The sequence below is a fragment of the Hemicordylus capensis genome, chromosome 5 (assembly GCF_027244095.1).
Source record: "Hemicordylus capensis ecotype Gifberg chromosome 5, rHemCap1.1.pri, whole genome shotgun sequence".
In the NCBI taxonomy this organism is placed as follows: Eukaryota; Metazoa; Chordata; class Lepidosauria; order Squamata; family Cordylidae; genus Hemicordylus; species Hemicordylus capensis.
The window spans coordinates 61,855,685-61,878,806 of record NC_069661.1 but is presented as its reverse complement, the minus strand read 5'-3'; the positions used below and the strand labels follow the sequence as shown (position 1 = coordinate 61,878,806).

Genomic DNA, 23,122 nt, shown 5'->3' with positions numbered 1-23,122 from the left:
GAGGCAGAGTGCTAAATCCTGCTTTTCAAGTGCCTTTCAGGAATATACCAGTTATATGTTATTAGGCAGCCTATAACAAATTCAGGCAAACGTTGCTGGATTTTTACCTAGCTAGTTTGCTCCATGTTATGAGGACAAGATTCCCAAGGTTCTCTAGTTGGTATTTAAAAGTATGTGACCTCTCAGCTAGTGAAAAAATAATATTCCTTCATGCATCTATTTCAAATGCTCTCCCCTATATGTGAATGTCCTCAGCTAGATTGATAAGAGTTTTCTTAAAAATTTCTTACCTGGAAACAGTTTTTGAACTTCTTGCTCACAAAATAGAGTGCTATGGGATTTATACAGGAATTTATGGTCGCCAGATTCATGCCGACATAATCCATTGTCAGCAAAAAGCTAGAGTTAAAAAAAGAAAGCAAACCATTACAGTATTTTCATGCTGGAAATATTTCTCAGCCACCTGTGACTTTGATCCAACAGAACATGAAAGTCTCATCTGCACCTGGTTTAGCCTACAACACAGGTAAAAATGAGTAATAGGAAGTGCTTTTCAGATACAGAGAACTTATTTAGGTCTAAGAAGCACCTGATAAAACACTACAAAAACAAATAAAGGAAACACCATACACAGTTGACATAGAAAATATTGCTGTAGAACATGGGTTCCCAACTTGTGGTACTCCAGATGCTGCTGAACTACAACTCCCATCATCCCCAGATTCAATAAGTTGTAGCTGGGGATGATGGGAGTTGTAGTTCTGCAACATGTGGAGTACCACAGGTAAGGAACCCCTGCTGTAAAACACTTGAAAATGCTTATTGCCCTTGCAGTAGCCACCTAATGGCACAGCAGGGAAATGACTTGACTAGCAAGCCAGAGGCTGCTGGTTCGAATCCCCCTGGTATGTTTCCCAGACTATGGGGAGCACCTATATCGGGCAGCAGTGATATAGGAAGATGCTGAAAGGCATCATCTCATACTGTGCAGGAGGAGGCAATGGTAAACCCCTCCTGTATTCTACTAAGAAAACCACATGGCTCTGTGGTCACCAGGAGCTGACACTGGCTCAACAGCACACTTTACTTTACTTTAGCAGCCCATGCTAATGTGCTGCAGGGGTGGAAAATGAGCTGTTTTGGGACTGGCAGCTGCTCTCTTGGTCCTGATCCTGGCAGTTCTCACAACCAACCCTACCCAGCTTAGCGCTGCCTTACCTGGGTAGGGCTTGTTGTGAGAGCAATCTCACTGATTCCACGGGCCCTTGCGATTTTCCAGCATAAGACTACAAGTGGCTGAAGGCCAATCTCAGTAGTGCATTATACACTCTTATTTCTTTCCTCTCACAGAATGTATGTCAGGAATCAGTCTTGTGCATCTTTTAAAGCACTTCATAGATGGAGCACTTCCTGATTTATTTATTTATTTATTACTGGATATGAGCTACCAGTTAAGACATATACTATCCAGATGAGTTGTATTATGTACACCGATGACTCTAGAAATAATAATAGTAAGAATAAAATGCTTCTGTTTGATCTGGATAATGGTCCTTGGTTAAAGAGATGTTTGCTTTTCAAAGTTGCCACAAAATCTTGCTGGCTTAGTTTATCAAAGAGGAATCCATTCATTCTGCAAGCAATAAACAGCCAAGTGGGTATAGTCATGTGGGTATTCTAAGGTTACTCCTGATGTTCTTTTGAGACCTGAACTCCATGGAGGATGCTAGCAGGGGCATCACCACTCATCTTCAGCTGAAGTCTCAGGAAGAACATCAGGAGTAAATTTAAAATGCCCACATCCACAATTCAGCCTCTCTTGAGGCTAATTTAGCTTATTACATTTTAAGTGGCCAAAGAAAAAGAGTAATACCTGAGAAATTCACATCTTTCAGGGTTTTGTTCATTATACAACATTTTCTTCAGAATCCGGCTCAAATGGAGAGGAAACCAGCAAACGGCAAAAATCAAAACTAAGCAGAAGACTGTCTTTGCAACTTCTCGCCGCTAGAAGAAGAAAGGACAAGTAAGATTTGGGGCCAAGCCAAACCTAAACCAAGTGAGAATAAAATGGAAGCTATACAAATAAAGGGAAAGCAGCCTTTGCACGCACAATTATTAAACATATAGTCAGTGCTTGATCTTGTCATGATTAAGGTAAAGGTAAAGTGTGCCATCAAGTTGGCGTCGACTCCTGGCAACCACAGAGCCCTGTGGTTTTCTTTGGTAGAATACAGGAGGGGGTTGACCATTGCCCCCTCCTGCGCAGTATGAGAGGATGCCTTTCAGCATCTTCCTATATTGCTGCTGCCTGATACAGTACCAGCGAGGATTTGGACCGGCAACCTTCTTCATGTTAGTCAAGCATTTTCCCGCTGTGCCATTTAAGGTGGATTACATGAGACAAACTATTAAGCTCATTGGAGTCTTGTCTTTCACCCATTCTAATGAGCAGGATTCTGCCTCAAGACTGCATGCTTCTTATTCACTGGCTGGCATCCCAACTAACAAAGCACTGGTGCAATGGGAGAAGCACCAATGCTTCTGAAAATTTCAACTAACTCAGCTACACTGCTGGATCAGTGGTGGGGGCAAATTTTGATGACCTTTTCTTCTCAGGAAGCACTCCATGCCATCCAAAAATATGTATCTGGGGGTCTCACAGCCTTCAAGTACATATTTTCACATGACTCAGAGGGCTGCTGGGGGAAGGTAAGGTTATGAAAATCCCCCCCCCCCCAGAGACACACACAAGCACTGGTGCAGTGTTAGAAACTCTTCAGAAGCATGGGTGCTATGCGTTGGTGGAGGCTTTTGATGGTGGGACTGAGGGCTGGGGCAGGACCTGCTGATAGTGATGTATTGTTGCCTATTGGTTGGGCCTGGTACAGGTATGTGTCTTGGGTTGTCTAGAGATGGGGAGATGCGGGGTGACTCTGGGCTGGCTATTCCAGTGGTGATGGGGAATCAATGAAGACACGGAGGCTATTCACACAACGGGAATGGAGGAGGTGGAGGCTAGCCCGATTTTCTCCCATTGTGAGAACCACCAGGCTTGGCTGCGAGCCTGGTGGTTCTTCAGCGGGTAACCTGCTAAGCTACCCCAGTGCTTAAACCAGGTTTGCAGAGCGAGTGCTCAGCAAACCCAGTTTTTTCAACTGTGTGTTGCCACGGTGTGGCTCAGTGCTCATGAATAGACCCCTGACGGGGAGGCTTAAAAACAGCCTCCTGGCTCGGGGGTCTCTCCAGCATGCCCTGCGCACTTGTGCAGGGCATGCTGGAGCTTCCGGGCCCTTGATCCCTCCAGCCCTTGCCGGCTCCATAACAGAGCCGGCAGTCGTGTGGGCGGCCGATTTGGCCGCCCAGAGCAGAGAGCGGGCTTAGCTGATGTTTCCGAGCGAAATACAAAGTGCTGGTCATTACCTATAAAACCCTGAGCAGCTTGGGTCCAGGATACCAGAGAGAGTGCCTTCTTTGTCATGAACCCTTGCGCCTATTAAGATCATCTGGGGAGGTCCAGTTACAGCTGCTTATCTGGTGGCGACTCAGGACTGAGCATTCTCTGTGGCTGCCCCAGGGCTTTGGAATGCACTCCCTGTCAAAATAAGAGCCTCTCCATCTTTGGTTGCTTTTCAAAAGACCCTTAAGACACATCTGTTTTCTCAGGCCTTTAATTAAAACTACTTCTAAACTGTTAATTGTTTTATTCTGTGAAAGTGTTTAAATTGTTTTTTATTCTGTTTTCATGTTGTATTTTGGATTATCAACACTGCCTAAAAATACATGTACCAGACAATATATATATATATAAGATAAATAAACAAATATAATAAAATAAAATGTACTGGTACTTCTCCTGTTGCACTGGTACTTTGTTAGATAGGTTGCTGGCCACTATTTTAAACTTCTTCATTGCATCAGAATGGCCATTGGCATATCAGCTGATGCACAGCAACTTTCAGGAGTGAAGTAACCATTAAAAAACCTAAAGGTTTCCCACCTAAAGTATATCTAAAAGGGTGAAACTCTTTTATGCAATAATTGTAAAATGTTCCTGACTATATTAATCTTCCTTTTCTATCATATCAGAAAATGCACTGTTATTCACCCATGGCTAAAACAGAAAAAGCCAAAAAGCACAGTATTTTCACTAGTAAAAATGTCTGTCAAATTAGAAATTTTGTCAAATTCAGCAAGTTGAACTTACGGTGAGAAAATGAGTGAGCAAAACAGTGATACTGTCTTTAGAAAAGGAAATAAAATTTATGGCTAAACTTTTCTTTTATCCATAGTTTCTATTGTTGGAATGTATTTTATTAAACCATACATTGAAAAGTTTTAAAGATTATGCATAAAAGGTACAAGTGGAAGTGTTTGCTAGGTATTTGCTTGCTGGCTTCCTTACCTGCTTAAGATGTTCACTGAGAGCTATTCTCAGGCTGCTCTTCCTCCTGTTTAACATCTCAGTTGTCATTAGGGTGTAAAAGAATGCAGTACATAAAAGTGGCATGCAGAAATAGAAGCCGAAGAGCCACCAGTCCTTTGCTTCTATGTAAAACTGCAGAAGAAATATGAAAGTGTGATAAATGATCTCTGAATGAAACAGAGCTTACTCCAGAACCACAGTATAACAGAAAATCAGATCATCAAACTTATAAGCAGACTTCTGTGAGGTGTGTTACAAAGGCATAAAGATTTTTTTTAAATTAATATTTGTTTCAAATGTCTACAAGGAAGACATGTTCTGGTTCTTTATTAGTCCCAGTATAATGCAAAATCAGAATTTATTCAGGAAACAAATATTGTTTGGTAATTAAAGCTTGGCCACCTAATGGCGTAATGGAGACGTAAACTGCCTAGTGAGCAGGAGGCTGTTGGTTTGAATCCCCACTGGTGTGTTTCGCAGAATATGGGAAACTCCTGTATCAGGCAGCAGAGACATAGGAAGGTGCTGAAAGGCATCATCTCATACTGCGCGGGAAATGGCAATGGTAAACCCTTCCTGTAGTCTACCAAGAAAACCACATGGCTCTGTGGCTGCCAGGAGTCGACATCGACTCGATGGCACAACCTTCCCGTTCCTTTCTACTTAAAGCTTCAAAGTACTGTATCAGAACACATAATAATTACATATTTTAATCCTATACCATCATGACTGTCCTGCTGATCCTAAACATTGCATGCATTTATTATGAGATTTCTATATTGCTCAACTGCACTGCTGCCTAAGGAGCTGCAGAGAACATCTTGAAATATGTCGCTTGTGCATAACGTTCCTGGTCCAAAGTTTTAAGGAGTTGCAAAGTGCACATGGAGTTATGAGTAGCCAAAAGGTTGCTGCACCCATTAACTCCAGTGACAGAGACAGCTCCACATTAACATCCCTACATTGAAGTGACATGAACAGACACCCCAGCTGACAGTATGTATGTGTACAAGGGCATAGCTATAACAGAATGCAGGGGGACAAATGCCCCTGGGCCCTGATGGAGAGGGGGCCTGCTGACTGGGCAACAACTTGCTCTTCACTCTCCCCCTTCTGCCTCTCCCAAGAAGAAGGTGGGAGGATAGGGGCCCCTCTTCACTTTTTGTCTCAGGCCCACTCCAACCTTGATATGACCCTGCGTGTGTACATCAGAGCCCCCATATACACACTGGATCCAATGGATCCAGTCATGATATTTAGAATCAGGGCATGAATGTCTCCTGATCAGAGAAAATTTACCTTTTCTTTTCCAGGAATGGGGTCTATGGCATACTGCCATTGCATCCAGCACAGAGGAAAGACTGAAACAGTTCTTGCATGTGAAACTGGTGGGCAGTGCAGGGGTCAAACCAGGAATAAGACCCCAGCTCCCTATTCCTTGTAACCACCAGGGCCTCTGCTGCTCCAGGCTATTCAAGCTGGGCCACTAGCATCATTTCCAAGCAGCTTTCCGTTCCTAGAATAATGCCACAATGTGCTCTAAAATTCCTAGATTTTCAGTCAAGATAACTTGTTACTGAGGGAGGCCTTTAGTCCCATGCCTTTGTACTTGCCCATTCCAGGTACTTGTCAATGCTCAGACCTAGGCACTGACAGAAATAGCAACATCCTAGAACCTGATCTGTATCTGTGTGGCTACCTTAGGATGGACAAGGCTTATTTCCCCTAAATACCCAACTCTGTTGCTGGAAGCCCAAGTGGCCTCCATGGAACAGACTGCCTTTCACCAGCTTGGGCTGATGTGCCTTCCTGGACTGTGTCCCTTTCTGGACAGACAGCCTGACCACATTGCTGGTACATGCTCTGATGACCTCCAGATAAGACTAGAGTGTTATGTTTTACATAGGGCTGACTTTCAAGGCTGCCTAGAAACTGGTTGGTTCAAAATATAGCTACTAAGCTAGTAGCTGGATTGGTCATTGGAAACATATTTCACCAGTGCTTGAACTTCTTCCCTGGCTTCTGGTCTATTTTTGAGCACAAGTTAAAGTGCTGGTTTAAAGCCCTATATGCCTTGGGACCAGGGTATCGGAAGGACATCTCTTTGAACATGGCCCTGCCATACACCATAGTTGTCGTTGGTCGCCTTCCTCCAGGTGCCCTTGCCATCTGAGGTATGGCAGAAATGCCCACTTGGGGAGGGGGGAAATCTAGCAAACTCAAACTTGCATGCACTGCAACCTCAGCATCTGGCTTAAGACCAATATTGAGCATGTCTAGTTTTTTCACCAATGTTTCAGGGCCAATAGTGCCACATTTGTATGGTATGCTGATTCCAGTGAGAAGAGGGAAAGCGGGGGGTGGGGGACGGGGACAACCCTAAGCTGACAATGTTCCTCTAGGGAAGACTCTTTGAAGCAAGTAATGGGCAATCTCCTGACTCACCACGAACAGCAGCAGTCTGAACTTCCCCATAAGATGACAAGGGTAGAGATGCAGTAAAACTGACGATCTGAAAATGTGGGGCACAAGGGAAGATATATAGGAGGAGAGGCAGGAGGGTTAAATGACTAGGTGAAATTGAGAGAAGTGGGATGAGCTGGAGGTAACATGGGGGCCAATCACGAAGAAGGAAGATACAACTTTTGTATGTGGATACATTTCTGTGAAATTTTGCAGGTCTTGACTTGTATCTTATTGTGACACAAAAAGTTTGTTAGTGGAAAGAAATTAGTTAATTTCCTTGAGTAACAAACACATTGGAGCACTTACAATCTGTCATGGCCTGGGAGTTATGACCCTCTGATTTGCCAAACATTCTTGTTTACATATTTATTTTAAAATTGTGTATCCCACCTTTTTGTATAAAAATAACCCAAAGCAGCTAAAAAATAAAACATTAAAGCAATTGACATCAAATTACTAAAATCTGTCTTAACTAATCTTGACTTTCAAATCCTAGTGACAATGGGGTTACTAATTGTCATATTAAAACCACAGGCCATCATCATATCCTGTTCCACTGAAAAACTTGCCATTTAAGGCTTTGTGAATGGTTTTCATGCCAAAAAGGCCAGGTTAAGAATGTCTTCTAAGTGCAATCATGCTCTGCTATCAGTAGAAAGATTAAGTGCCTTGCTTATGTACCAGGCAGAAAGAGGCCACTTGAGTATGCACTAGTGGGAAAATGTGGAGTCCAACTTGCTGTTTCCAGGGACTTTGATTCTATGGTTGCTTTAACCCTCTGTCTGGAATGTAGCCCTTGCACAGTATGTATACTGTGTGACAGGAAGCAGGAGACACCTCAAACATCCCATTATTTTCCCCAACTCATATTAAGAGCTGTAGTTGATTTAGGATGGATATCTTCAATAAAACACTTTGCAATTTTACTTTGCTGCTAAAAAAGAGAGAGGCTATTTTCTCTCTGTTTCTAAAGATGAATCACACATGCACAAATATGTGACATGAAATGATTCCTGTCTCTTGATTATTAGTCACTGGGAGGGATGTGTAGAAAGGGGTTCCCTTTTTTATCATAATATTTTCCCATCATTTGTTTATTCCTAGCAGATGTAATTTTACTTGTTCCCACACCAGAATATCATGATACTAATAGCTGAGGATTATGTGTGACTCTTTGCCACTGTTCAAAGGAGTCAGAAGTCTGAAATCCTGTTTACGCATATTTCAATACCAGAACAAGCTTTGGAATATGAAGATTAAAGCTTTACCACAAATTCTTAATGAAGCAAACTTTCTAGCTGTTTCATGATGATAGGCACTGGCTATGAGAGAGAGAGAGAGAGAGAGAGAGAGAGAGAACACACGAGAAAGCAATTTACTTCAGGTTCTTTAGCCTGGGGCCTGAATGTAAACTCTTCACATGTCAAATATCTCTCACAAATGATGTCACTGAAATCAATGGGAATATTTGTGGGAAAGCGTTAGTTAGCTAAAGGTTGGCAGCAATGAAACTGAAGGGAATGCTTCCCTAGAGAACTTTCATGTTGAAGCAGGGCAACATTTAGCCCACTCTGGACAAAATGGATTCTCCTTTACACATTTGCTTCTTTCATAGCCAGATAGACTGTAGAGAGACTACCAGGTCAAATTTAACCTCCAAGAAAGAGAAGTAGCTTAGATTATAGGGGTGTGCATGGTTTGGCATGGTTTGGTCTGAATTCGAAACAAATTCTGACTGAACTGCCGGTATGCAAACCAGTTTGGTCAAACCAATCGGTTAGGCCAGTCGGTTCAACAAACCATCTCAAACTGGTTCAAAGCGGTTCACAATTGAACCGTTCAAACTGGCCTGGTTTTGCACATCCCCACTAGATTACTATTAGATCTCTACCATCCAACTAATTATCACCTTACAAACATAGCACTATTGCTGTTGATTTTATTGTATTTATTGATTATTAGTCAAGATTCAGACTAAATTAGTGATAGCTAAGCATCATGGAAATAAATGAGACACCACTAATTTAAGTGCCATTCATTTGAATTGGCCTTAATAAGGCTAACTTTTTCTGGCTCTTGCTCACTGTTTTTAATGTGTTATATGCAAGATCCAGACTAATTAAGCATGACAAAGCACCACTGAAATAAATGAGACAAGTAAGTCCCATGACTAACTTTAGTCCCATTAATCTTAATGTGAATTAGTCATGACTAACTTACTCTCAATATTGCCCAATGTTTTAAATAATTTTAGTTTATGTTTGGTTTTAGTTTAAACCAATCTAAACACATAAATGATGCATTTAAACAACAGCCAGGAGAGGGTATTTGTGGGGGAAGCACTACAGGTGCAGGAGACTAAGCACCCCTTTCACGCTCTGATTATTTCTTGCAAATGTATCCCAATTCCCCACATTCACATGATCTTGGCAAATGAAGGTTTGGAAACATCTGCCAAGATGTGTAGCTCCACCCTTATTTCCACTGGCTGGTCTTCAGTTTAGAGACTGAAGAATTCTGGAGTAAAGTGTAGGACGGGGTGGGGGTGTGGGGTAGTTTGCACCAATGCAATCTGTTTCAAGGCAGAATGGGTTATCTGTGAAGATCCATTACTTGACTATATCAATGGAAAGGTAGAGTGGGCACTATTAGCAGTAGAAGACAATGGGAAAGCATAGGAGAGTCCTGTTTGCTCCACTAGGGCAAGCTCTCCTCAGTGAAAAGCGTAGCACTTACTACAGACTTAGAGTTCTTGCCTACCGGTAACCTCCAGACTTGACTACGGTGCTCTGTGTGTGGCTGCCTTTGTACATTGTCCGGAAATCGGAGTTGATACAGAATGTGGCAGCCAGGTTTGTCTCTGGGTCATCTCGGAAAGATCATATTACTCCTATAATAAAAGAACTGCACTGGCTACCAATAAGTTTCCAGGCAAAATACAAGGTGCTGGTTATAACCCATAAAGCTTAGGCCCTGGGTATTTAAGAGGCTGAGCTGGGTCTCACGATCGGTGAGACCCGATTTGGTGAGCTGAGCGGTGAGAGCGGGCTAAGCCCACTCTCCCCACAGACGATCCGGGCGGGAGCCCTGGGTGGCCGGATTGGCCGCCCACAGAATTTCCAGCTCCGTGACGGAGCTGGTGGGGGCTGGGGGGAGCAGGGACCGATCGGAAGCTCCAGCATGCCCTGTGTGAGCATGCAGGGCATGCTGGTGAGAGCCCTGGAGCTGGGAGGCAGCTTTCCGCCTCCCCTCCGGGGGTCTCCTCTTGAGCAGCCGCAGCACAGAGCTGCACCGTGGCTACTCACAATTTTTTAAATCAGGTTTGCGGAGCGCTCGCTTTTAGGGCAGGGGTACTTAGGGCAGGGGTACTTAGGCGGGTTACCCGCCTAGGAACCACTGGGCTCACAGCCGAGCCCAGTGGTTCACATGATGGGGTGAAATCGGGCTAGCCTCTGCTAGCACAATTTTGCCCCATCGTGTGAATAGCCTCAACGTCTTCTTCGCACATGAGCCCCATCTCCCATTGAGATCATCCAGAGAGGTTCGTCTGCTGCTGCCATCAGCTTGTCTGGTGGCTACACAGTGACAGGCCTTTTCTGTTGCTGCCCCGAGACTCTGGAATGCGCTTCTTGCTGAAATAAGAGCTTCCCCATGTCTGACAACTTTTTAAAAGTCTCTAGACTAATTTTTTCACACTAGCTTTTAAACTTGACTGGGGTTTTAACTTGTTTTAAGGTTTTCATTTTGTTTAAATTTGCTTTATGTTGGAAGTTTGGGCAGTCAACAAATTAGATAGATAGATAGATAGATAGAGCTAGCTGCTTGCTGGGTGCTCCATGACATTACAGTGTTTTGGGGTGCCCTTTATCAGTCTGAGAGGTCCAACAATGCCCAACTTCATATGTCATATGAGTTGGACCATTGGTCCACCTTGCCCAGTATTATCTACTCTGGCAGTGACACTTGAAGGTTTACTTCTACTACACAGAGTCCTTCCCAACCCTGTTGTCCAAAATGTTTTCAACTGGAGATGCCGGAGGTTTAATGTGAGACGTTCTGCATGATCATGTGCTCTACTATTGAGGCCATAGCCCCACCCTCTGGAGCTGGCCCTGAAGGACAGAAGAAGTATGAAGAAGACTGGCAGACACAGAAAACAATGTTTATGCTGCTGCTTCTAAGCACACCTTATGTGGATCAACAATCAAAAGACTGTTATCTAGCCCACTGGCACTAAACATTTTGCTAAAGAGAAACAATGCTAAATAAAACCAATGGCCACATATACTCATTTAGTATTTAGATGACTGAAACCGTGACATTTTAAAGTTACAAAATCTAAATCAAGATGTCTGCAAATGATCAATTATGGCCATTAAGCCACACAGATCTTACATCAACCCATGACACACAGACATCCTTTTGTTTGCTGTGCAAGTCCACATGGAACTCGTTTTCTACAGGAAACGTGCTTTTTCACATGTTCCCTAAAGCCCTTGGCCTTTTGGGATTTACATCCTAGCACAAATATTTGAATGAATAGCTTGGAAAGCTATTAGCTTGGGGGGAAAAAACCCATCAAGGTTTCTAAGGCAACTGAAAAAGAGATAAGTATAACATTTTATTAAAGTTAAGTGACATGGTTTATTATAATGTTTGTCACCATAAACATCCAGTTAAGTTTGAAGAGGTTTTTCCTTTGTAGCCTCGATTCATTTCTTTAAAACTTCTATGACATTTTCTCGTACTTCAAATTCTCCTTTTCAATGAAACAGAAAATTAACCTTTTTTAAAAAATTGGCCATTGCCAAAAGACAGGGAAAGGGATCTCTTTGCAAATTAGGGTTTCACACAAGTGAATGTTTGTTTTGAATACTTCTGAAAGCAGAAGAACAAACCTTTCTTCCTTAAGGAGAAATGGGAGAGATTTCTTTATACATTTAATAAAGACCAAGCAGCTGTGTATGTCTTTTCTACAATGTTTTCTTTTGTTAACCAAAAGCAGCCCCTGGAATTGAAAGTTTCAGCAAAGAAACAGCAGAGGGAGAAGCTATTCAGTATTTCCTTTCCTTCTTGCTTTCCACTCAGAATCCCTCCCAAAGAGCTTTTCTCCATGCAAGGGAAAAGATACAGATTCTTGTATATTTTCTCCCCGTGGGGGGAATTTGAATAAAAAAATTGTTAGAAAGCAAAAGACTAAGAAGACCTCTCTCCTCCACAGAAACTTTCAACTTCTAGTGGCTACTTCTATTTAACAATAATGAAAAAGCTAGGAAAAAACTTGAGTCTACATGTAATTAATAGTTACCTTATTCAGGTGCTATGAATCTGGGTACAAATAGTGCACTGGCTAGCCCCATCCTCATGTGCTCCTTAACCACGTCCCATTGGATGTCTCTGCATTCAGTGCTTATCTGCAAAGGCAAGTGCTGAACACAGGGAGACCTCCTCCCACAATTTAGAAACCTGGCTGCCCAGAGTTCTAGAATGAGGAAAGTATCCCCACATTCAGTCCTTGTCCCTAGAGGCAAGTGCAGAACATAGGGGTTTGGGGGGCATGGCTAAGGAGCAGGATGGCTCAGAGATGGACCTAGCCAGTATATGCCCATTTTCTGTCACAATGGGAACACGGTACCCAATTTTATAACACCTGCAAAGCTCATAGAGGAAAATAAAGTTCCAACTGTTCTCTTTGATTGGACACATTTATCACAGAGAAGAGATGGGGGCACACAAAAACAATGTTCAAACATCTAACAAGATGTCCAAAAGAATGTGAAAATTACTGTTTATCAGGGTCCATCTGAGGGAAAAACAACCCAAAAAGCAGTGGATGACAGGATCCCAGACCTGGAAGAGGCCAAAACATAATGCAGGCCATCCTCCACGTCATCCACCCTTGCGTCAACTTTCAGCCAAATACATTAGGTTGTAAATCAAGAAATGCTTTCATGTTGTAAGACCACCCGAGCAAAGGAACAAATTGCCTAGAAAAACTAAGGAATGTATTAGCATTTACCAAGTGTGCTGAAGTTTTTAGGGGAGGATCTTGATGAGATTTCTCATGAGCCCCACTTTAAAATCTATCCTATTATATAAACAATTTTCAGCTAGACATTTTTTATATTTACTTGAGTATAAGGAGGTCATGGTCAAATCCATTTTATCTTTTCCCCTCCTAAATTTCCTAAGCATGCCATGGCCCTAGCCCTATACAGACGTTATGTCTGTACACTCATACATGTTTCTGTGTGAATGATGGTACCTGCACCATTTTAAATATGACCCTGGGTAAAGGTAAAGTGTGCCGTCAAGTTGGTGTCGACTCCTGGTGACCACAGAGACCTGTGGTTGTCATTAGAATACAGGAGGGGTTTACCATTGCCTCCTCCTGCACAGTATGAGATGATTAGGGATGTGCATGAATCATTTTTTTCCCCGTTTGATTGGTACCTGAATCAAATCACCCCAATTTGGGTCCAAATCTCCCCCCAGATTTGATTTGTACCTGAATTTTCCAAATACAAATCGATTCAGGGCAAAAAAGGGGTCCAGGTGGCAAAAGAGGGGGGGGATGGGAGTTCCCAATGGGTGGAAGCCACCAACCAAATTTCAAAGAAATTGGGCAAAGGGGTGATTTTTAAAGAATTTTTGAAGTTGGTGTGTCATTAAGCTTTTCCCCATAGGGAATAATGGGGATTTCAGCAGCCTTATAGCTCCATGTGGGGGGCACCAGTCTCATAAGGAAGGTGCTCTATGCCCCTGATCATCTTGGTTGCCCTCTTCTGCACCTTTTCTAGTTCTACGATATCCTTCTTAAGATATGGTGACCAAAGCTGTATGCAGTACTCGAGATGTGGCCGCACCATACACTTCTATGTATAATGCTCTCCTTCCAAGTAACTTTGCTTACTAGTGCCCAATATATGTGAATGCCCAGAGTGGTTGGCGGTGTAGTGCACACAGGGTGCAAACCACCCCCAGAACGACAAGCTCATGGGTCACTGGGTTTTGTTGTTTTCAATGTCTGAAGTGTTCTGAGAGTAGATTCTCTGGTAGGAAGACCCATTCTGGCCACAAAATGGAGGTCCAGATCTTAGAATATTCAGGTGATTTGTATTGTACCCAAATCTGGGCAACTGAGCACAGGGGCAATTTGTTTTGTCTACAAATCACCCAAATCAGCCAGATTGGGGTACAAATCATTTTGTACCCGAATAGTTTCGCACATCCCTAGAGATGATGCCTTTCAGCATCTTCCTATATTGCTGCTGCCCGATACAGGTGTTTCCCATAGTCTGGGGAACATACCAGCGAGGATTCGAACCGGCAACCTCTGGCTTGCTAGTCAAGTCATTTCCCCGCAACCTGGGTACAGGCCCCTCAAATGCATGGTATAGATAGGAAACATATTGCTGTACCTGTATTCAACATGTGAATCTCTACTTGTGTACACTGTAAACTTCTTGTACGAGTGTTCAACATCATGTCTGATTAGGGCACCTGCTTTTCCTTTATCTCATTTCACAACATGAGAGGGATACACCCAATGTTAGTTCAAAGAATAATACAATTTTAAAGTTGAAAGGGACCTTGGAGATCTAAACCCCTGCACAGTGGAGGAATCTGTTATAGCATCCCTAACAGATGGCCATTCAGCCTCCAGTTTCTAGCTTATATTACATTTGACTTCACTTAAACAAGCAGAGTTGCTTTGTGTCTGAGAGAGAACACACAATGGTGTTCTGTGAGCTGGGAGGCCATCATGGTTAGACTGACAGCTTGCTAATAGTCCAGACTATTTCCCTCAACGGGAATGAATAGTTAGGAGATATGTTTTTCTTGAATGAGCAACCTATCAATAAGGTGTGAGTTCTGAGACCAGCTGTCTGCAGGGAGTGAAGTTGAGAAAGAAAAGCAGTTTGCAGATTTGAATTCTGGGAAAATAAGGTAGAGAGGAGGGAGAGAGCTGTGATCTGTCTTAGGCTGAAACATCCTTAGGGTGTCATGGCTCTCTTTGGGGATCTGATTAGTGACTGTGCTTTCTGCTTATAGGAGTGTTTCTGCCTCCACTATGGTGTACTGTATATGTATAGTTGAAAATAAAACAAGAAGACAGCATAAGTCTCTAGTGATCTTTCATCCAAAGGAAACCAAACACTGTAACACTAGTCTGAAAGTCCACTACCCAAGTAAGTGGGGAGTGCTGAAAATACTACTAGTCTAGGTTCCCAGAATTTGGGAGTATATGTGAAGGCAAGGAAGTCCACAACAAGCACAACAATGACTTGGCTCAGATGTCACCACTGGTTTGGCTACCGGGAATGTGTTGAGGGCTCATAAGCTCCTTCCTTGGTGTGTGCCAATTCCTTTCTTCTGTCAGGGGTGCTCCTTTCACAAGGCAAGGTGATTACACAAAATACATCCTCCTCATGATGTGCTGGCTCTGCCAGGCTTGGTTCACCATGTTCCACCACCTTCTCAACAACATCTTCCCCAAGTCTCCCACCTTGTGTTCAGACACAGCAGGTTCTATATCCTGATGTCCATCTCACTGCATAACAGATCTGGCTTTGACAGGCTTTTCACCCAGCCTCCAGCAAGCCCTTCTTGAACCCAGGAAGCCCTCTACCCATCATTCCTAAGCCAGTAAATAAGTTCCTTTTTCAGTCTTTGATGTAACCCATGGCTTCACTCCTCAGGAGGCCCCACTGCCTCTCATTTCATCCTCTCCTTGAAAGACATAGACTTGGTCACTTCCTCTATGTTTGCCTGGCTGTTTTGATATTCTATGATCTGCTACCATCTGGCTCTCTCTTTACATGCCCTACAGTCAATTTTTTCTTAGGGGCTCATCTCATTTGTTTCCACTGGTTTCAAAGGTCCTCATGGGACCTCCCTGCATGTCCTTGCCCAGCTGATGTCAAAACCCTTTGAACTTCTGACATCCTGTGATCTCTGTCTTCTTTTGTTTAAAGTCCTCTTCCTCCTCCCCACCCCTCCACCTGCATGATGTGTAGGAGGACTGCAAGCTCTCCCTTCCAATACTTCCTTTCTTGTCTTCCACAAAGACAATACCGTGCTCCACCCTGATGTTGTGTTCCGGCCAAAGGTTGTCTTTACATTGCACAGAACATCTGCAGCTACATTTCCCCCCTCTCACTGATCTCAGATGGAGAATGAGCCCTGCACTCACGGGACATCTGACAAACCCTGTCCTTCTATATCCACAGGATGGCCTCGTTCCACAAGTTGCCTTTCTGTTTTTTTTTTTTTTTTTTAAGCTATGCTAGCCCTTGCAATGTTTTTCCCACTGGATCTCATCCAATATTGTCCCTGCATACCAGCTTGCTCAGCACCTGGTACCAATGACTGTTTGGGCCCATTCCACTACAACCAAAGCAGGTTAAACCTCATTCAACAGGGGTGTGCCTATCCTGGAAGTCTGCTGAGCAGCCATCTGATTTAAGCCTTCACTTTGTGAAGCACTATGCCCTCAACATGCACTCCTAGTCCGATGATGCCTTCAGCAGAGCTGTCATACAAAGTTCCTTCTACGTATAATGCCACAATATACACCTAAGAACATAAGAACAGCCTTGCTGGATCAGGCACAAAGCCCATCTAGTCCAGCATCCTGTTTTACACAGTTGCCCACCAGTTGCCTCTGGGGAGCCCACAGGCAAGAGGTATGTGCATTCCCTTTCTTCTGCTGTTGTTCCCCTGCAACTGGTATTGAGAAGCATCGTGACTGTGAGGCTGGAGATGGCCCACAGCCACCAGACTAGTAGCCATTGATAGACATGTCCACCATGAATCAGTTTAAGCCACTTTTAAAGCCATCCAAGCCATCACCACTTTCCATGGCAAGGAATTCCATAGATTAATTATGTAATGTGTGAAAATGTACTTCGTTTTGCTGGTCCTAAATTTCCCAACCTTCAGTTTCATGGAGTGACCCCTGGTTCTAGTGTTGTGAGAGAGGGAGAAAAATTTCTCTCTGTCCACCCTCTCCACTCCATGCATAATGTTATACACCTAGATCATGTTTCCCCTTAGTCACCTCTTTTCCAAGGTAAAGAGCCTCAGATGCTGTAGCCTAGCCTCATAAGGAAGGTGCTCCATGCCCCGATCATCTTGATTGCCCTCTTCTGCACCTTTTCCAGTTCTACAATATCCTTCTTAAGATATGGTGACCAAAGCTGTATGCAGTACTCGAGATGTGGCCGCACCATACACTTCTATGTATAATGCTCTCCTTCCAAGTAACTTTGCTTGCTAATATATGTGTCCAATATATGTGAATGCACAGAAACCATGCAGAAGACGACAACCTAAAACTGAAGTTCTTCGGGTGGTAATCTGTGCTGTCACAAAAACCCCTCTCCTCCCTGCTATAGAGACTCCTTTCATTGTTTCATTCCTGACATTTTGCTGCAGTGGTCTATATGAACTGAGAGAGAAGATGAAGGTTGCACCTATTTAGACATGCTCTATAGCTCAAAAGGAGCATGGCCCACTTCAAAATGTTTCAGGCTAAGCTTTAGAGGGTTCTGAAAGAAACTCTAAATAGGCCAATTCCCACACATGTGACTGCACAGATGATCACTTGAAGAATATTAGTTATTATAGTTAAGAAACCTGTTTTCTTGATGAACCACAATCTTCTGCTCACCCTCTGCTAATAGCAAAACCATCCCTGCTAACTGAGAAAAGAGACACTTTTAAAACTGGTGGCTCTCTTATATTTAGCAGGTAGATGGCAATGGTCCCTATCAGTGTTCCCTATAATTTTTTTCATCTGTGCACAGAATGAGTTTTGTTCTGGACAGCAGTTTCAAGGCAGTGTGTGCACACATGCATTCAGAATGGGGCCTTCCTGATTCAAGCTGAGGGGGATCTAACATTAACTGAGCAGACATTTTTTAAAAAGCCGCGTGATTGTACACACCTTAGAGGGAACACTGCTCTTTATTAATCCCAGCATAACAGCCCTCCAGTAGGTGCTGCTGGTGTCTCCCTTGTGTTTTATATTCTAAACCCTTCTGGGACAGGGAACCATCTTCTCATTTATTTTGCTATGCAAATGGCTTTGAGGACTTTTTTGTTATAGTTGAAAAAGGGATACATAACTATTCTTAATAACAACAATTATTGCTCTATTAGGCCCAGGGTATTCCCGCCCCCCCTTGCCCCCTGCTGGTATGTTTCCCAGGAAACACCTATATCGGGCAGCAGTGATATAGGAAGATACTGATAGGCATCATCTCATACTGTGTGGCAGGAGGCAATGGTAAACCCCTCCTTTATTCTACCAAAGAAAACCACAGGGCTCTGTAGTCAACACCAACTCAACGGCACACTTTACCTTTATTTAAGATAACTTCTTCATTATGAGCCCCATCGCCCACTGAGATAATCCTGAGAGGTCCATCTGCAGTTCAGGGATGGGCCTTCTCTGTTGCCACCCTGAGACTTTGGAATGTGCTCCCTGCTGAAATACAAGCCTCAACATCTCTGACAGCTTTTATGTACCCAGGTTTTTTAAAAACTAGAAATGTTTTAATGTTTTAATTTTAATTTTTATTTGTTTTATGTGGTTTTAAACCACCCAGAGATAAAAGTTTGCGGCAGTGTACAAATATAATAATAAATAAGTAAATAGATATTTTGGTACGTACGGTCAAAAAACTGGTTGTATTTCGGAGCATACAGACAACGTACTGCTCATTTCCAGTGTAATTTAAGGATATGGTGGTAAAGCCAAGTGTTTCTGGGATAGCCAGCACAAAAGAGAGAATCCAGATGACAATGATTTCAACAGCAGTGATCAAGGGGACGCCAATTCCCTGAACGCGACTCCAGGAAGCAACAGCTCGATACCTAAAATAAACATGCAACATTAACTCCCCAGCTTTAGTTCTTTAATAAAAGGCAGCAGCTGATGTTCAGGCTCACCTGTCACTGATACACCAGGTTTTTCTATTGTGTGAAGTGGGGAGGGGTGATTTTCAGCTTTCCCTCTGGAGTTACCTGTGCATCCCAAAACTATGCCTCTGAGGACTGAGGGACCACAAGATCACTTCAGGTGGCACAGGTAGCTGCAAGGGGAAGGGAGGATTGCTGAAAATTGTACCTCACTTCCCCTAGCACAGTGGAAAACCCTGCTGCATCAGAGGAGTGTTAATCTGGATGTCATCTAGTATTTTAAAGGAAGGACTAACATGGTAGGCAAAATTCAAGACTCTTTACAATGTTAGAACCTTGGCTGTCCATTTGATGGCAACAATGAGTGTATTCAGATGACAATCTTGAGATTATCATAATGCAAGTGACACACTGAAAGGTTGTCTGAAGCTTTCTGCCATATGGACAGCCTATACTGAGGTGTATGCATGATTCTTTTGAAGGTCAAAAGAATTCTTATACACACGGTGTCATTGGCCTCCTTACCTTGTTACCTACCATGTTCCCTCTTCTCTTCCCTTCTCTCCCTACCCTTGCCCCCTTTGGTTTCTTTGATTTGTGCAGTAGCTCCAAAATATTGTAAAAATACAATAAAACCATAAACAAAAAACAACAACAAAGTCCTGTAGCACCTGAATGTTAAGCTTTTGCGGTCTCCAGCCCACTTCATCAGATGCAGTAGTTTGTTGTGGTAGTAGACCATAGTTCACAAAAGTTTATGCTGAAATAAATTGGTTAGTCTGTAAGGTGCAACAAGTCTTTTTGCTGTTTTTGCTGCAACAGACTAACACAGCTGCCCTACCCCTCTGGAAATAAATTAAAAAAGGTTCTCTGAATCCATCATATGGCTCAGAGAGGTGAGAGTGGATGGAGCAGCCTGCTCCTTTAAATCTCCCCACACACCTGTTGAGAAGTGGGGAAAGTGCCTATTTAAACTGTATACCAATTTAGTTGGGGATGGGGGTAGACAAGCACAAACTATTGAAATAATCCCCCATAACTAAACTGGTATGCATAGAAGTAGGGATGTGCTCGAACTGGCTCAGGTAGCTACGGGCGGTGATTAGTTCCTTTTAAAACCAGGTAAGCAGGAGTCAGGACCTTACCTGCTCCTCCACCGCCCCACTGCTTTTCCGTGCACGGCATTCACTTTCCAAAAGGCTGTGTGTGACGGCAGCGTGTGGCCTTTTGGAAAGTGAGTGCTGCACCTGGACAAGTGGTGGGGTGGGGAGGAGCAGGTAAGATCTTGCTTGCCTGGTTTTTTAAAGGAACTGATCTCCGCCCCACCAAACCGGTTCGGATGCGGGCACCCGAGCTGGTTTGGCACTTCCCTGAGGAGGTGCCGAACCGATTCAGGCACATACCTACAGAGAGGTGGCCTGAGAATGGGAAAACCATGAGGAATGAACACAAAATATTCAAAGGCCACCTGTATATGTCATAGAATTTTTTTTAATTAATGTGCTTGCAAAAGAGAAATAAAAGAACAGTTTGACATTTGTAGGAGTCCGACTTCAAACATTATTCATTTAATTGAATCATGACCATATACAGTAAATTTGAATCATAGTAAATTTAAATCTAAGAAATTATCTTCTGCTTCTCTTGGGCATTATGTTGGTTTTGAATTATTGATCTGATTATTGAGTGTTAAAAATCTCAATAATCTTAATAACAGTTAAAATTGGATTATATTCAGAATTTCTTCTAAAAAATACCACAACTTTATTTAAATCATTCGCCAGCATATTCCAGTGTAAAGAATAATTCATTCAGCTAATTTTAGTGGCAGGATTGTTCATGCAAAATTTGGTATCTCTACGAAATCAGAAATTATGATATTCAGAATTTCCTCTAAAAAAATACATAAAACATTATTTAAATTTTCATGGAGCATATTCTGGCCTAAAAAGTAGTACACTCAACTAATTTTACTGGCAGGATTGTGTATGCAAAAGTTGGTGTCTGTGGGTCATTGGGAAGTATGACTTTATTTTGCACAAACACATTCTTCAAAATATATAATAGATATTTCCAGTTTTGTCTATGCTTTTAAGACTGCATTTGTTCTTTCTCTAGTAAAAGGCCTGGCCTTTTTGTGAGAATAAATTTAACTTGTAGCATTTAACTATCAGTACAATTGCAACACGATCAATACAGCAAATTGACATGCATTACAGAATGAATTTAAAAACCAGTGAAGCTTAGTGTGGATGCTTGTCATCTGATCATTGCTCCCAGTCCCAACGAGGACCAGAGGAGGACCAGAGCAACTGACCCTGCCTCTATTGTGGTAGCAAGCCTTGAAACTTTACAACAGTGTTGTGAGATGAACCCATAGAAAACCAGCTGCTATACTGTCAATTTAATATTAACATTAAAAAACACCTCAGACTATGATCCCCAGATCCAAAGGTTCCATAGAAATGTGCCGTAAATGTATGTTTCCTAGAAAGCTGAGTGGGTTGACTGGCATTCTCTATAGTCTCATGAGCAAGCTGTCTGATTAAATGTTCATATCCTATTACTCTAGGCCACTTTGGGGCAGCTGTCTAGAGACTACCCACACATCACAAACCTGTCCCCCAGCCTATTCTGGTGTGTGTGTGGTGGGGTGAGATATAGCTCACACCCACCCAAGGCACTCTTTAACTACTTGCAGGCTGGGGAGTCATGTTAGGTGGCTGCTAAACCTAATCCATGTCCTAATCCAGACTGAAGCATCTGAGGAGTATAAGGGGTCACTGCTACCACTGACTATTTCTTTGTCCCAGAATTGATCCAAGTATGGTCCTTGTAGTAATAAACACTGTGCAGTGACCTTTGAACTTAAATAAATTAATTTACTTACCTATACTCCTTTTTCTATCCCAGCAAGCACCAGAGGAACAATGACTGTTTAGAACTTCTAAATATCATGCCACTTTATAGAAAATTTAGGCTGGTTCACAGCATTGCAGTAATGTCCAGTAGACAAAAAACAGAGAGCTTGGTCGTGCACATGTTCCCATGGAGTGTGTTGTGTGGACTCAGATTTTTTTTTTGCAAATGTTGGGTGGTGCCACAAAAACCCAACATTCCAGTCAAGATCATTGATTTAAGTTTGAGCTCAGGTTTTCATTGTCAGCTGAATGTCAGGTTTTTGTGGCGCCACCTGGGGATAGGCGAAAAATACCGAGTTCACACATGACACATTCCATAGGAGCACATGCACTGCTGAAATCTCTGGTTTTCATTCATGACACCATGATATCATGTGAACCCTCCTGTTGTATTAGTTAAGGGCACCTGATAATTTTCCCATACTTCCTTTGTCCACAGACTACTAAGAAACCTATCTACCAGGATTACAACAAAGCACATGATAATGGCTTTAATCTCAACATGAAGCAAGGCCTCCATCTCAAAAATCATTGGTAGTCCTGTAACTCTTTGGAAGCATAAGCAAGCACCCTTGTTTTCAAACTCTCTTGATTGTTCTTGTTCTAGGAAACAATATTTAAAGTCTTTACCTGTCCACACTCAGAGCACAGAGATTAAGAACTGTGATTCCCACTGATGCCTTCTGAATAAAAGGAAAACTCTTGCAAAGAAGGGTCCCAAAAGGACTACGCCCAAAGGGCCACTGTGGCTGAGTATGAAGCTAGAGAATGGATAAAAACAAAAGAATTGGAAATGTTGATGACAGTGTAGAAAACATTAACAAACATCTACAATTTCATCATGTTTGTTCTCAGGCCACATCCCAGTACATGAACATTCTTAGATTAAACTGTAATTTCCAACATTTCACATAAACGGCTTCAATTTGTCCCATGAAAGGGACTGGAGTGTCATATATATGTATTTAAAATATTTATATCTCCTTCTCTATTAAAAAATATCCAAAGCAGTTTTCAATAAAAATTCATTGCATCAAACAATAAGACAAAATAACTTAATTCAGCAGTTCTAACAAGAGAAACAGTCTAACATCAGGCATATTCAAAACAAACCAATGAAAGTGGAAAATAATATGACCAATCAAAAGTTTTAAGGAACAGAAAAGTCTTAGCTTTTTGTCCAAACAAAACATAGGTTGATGCCTCCTGAATCTTCCTGTGGAAGGTATTTCATATATGAGCTGGCACCACTGAAAAGGCCCTCTCGGTCACCCTGAATATCCAGAGGACCTCAAAAGCTCATCTTAGATTCCAGGCAGGTTTGTACTCGTGAAAGTAGTTCTTTAAATTTCCAGATCCCGAGCCATTTAGGGTTTTAAAC

At 42.6% G+C, this 23,122-nt stretch overlaps 1 protein-coding gene and 1 long non-coding RNA gene across 3 annotated transcripts in view; one reads left to right on the top strand and one right to left on the bottom strand.

Moving 5' to 3' along the window:
- The window catches only part of EDNRA (endothelin receptor type A), a 57,716-nt gene that overhangs the window by 6,122 nt on the left and 28,472 nt on the right, over nt 1–23,122 (bottom strand). The window contains exons 3-7 of the mRNA XM_053254187.1: nt 22,372–22,502; nt 18,574–18,775; nt 4,406–4,558; nt 1,874–2,007; nt 291–399 (exon numbers count right to left, since the gene is read on the bottom strand). Coding sequence (XP_053110162.1) covers nt 291–399; nt 1,874–2,007; nt 4,406–4,558; nt 18,574–18,775; nt 22,372–22,502 — 729 coding nt within the window. The remainder of the gene's footprint in view (nt 1–290; nt 400–1,873; nt 2,008–4,405; nt 4,559–18,573; nt 18,776–22,371; nt 22,503–23,122) is intronic.
- Nucleotides 1–23,122, top strand: part of LOC128326746 (uncharacterized) — a 42,034-nt gene that overhangs the window by 9,153 nt on the left and 9,759 nt on the right. For both annotated transcript variants that reach the window (XR_008308232.1, XR_008308231.1), the window contains one exon: nt 1,927–2,059. This is a non-coding gene — a long non-coding RNA (uncharacterized LOC128326746). The remainder of the gene's footprint in view (nt 1–1,926; nt 2,060–23,122) is intronic.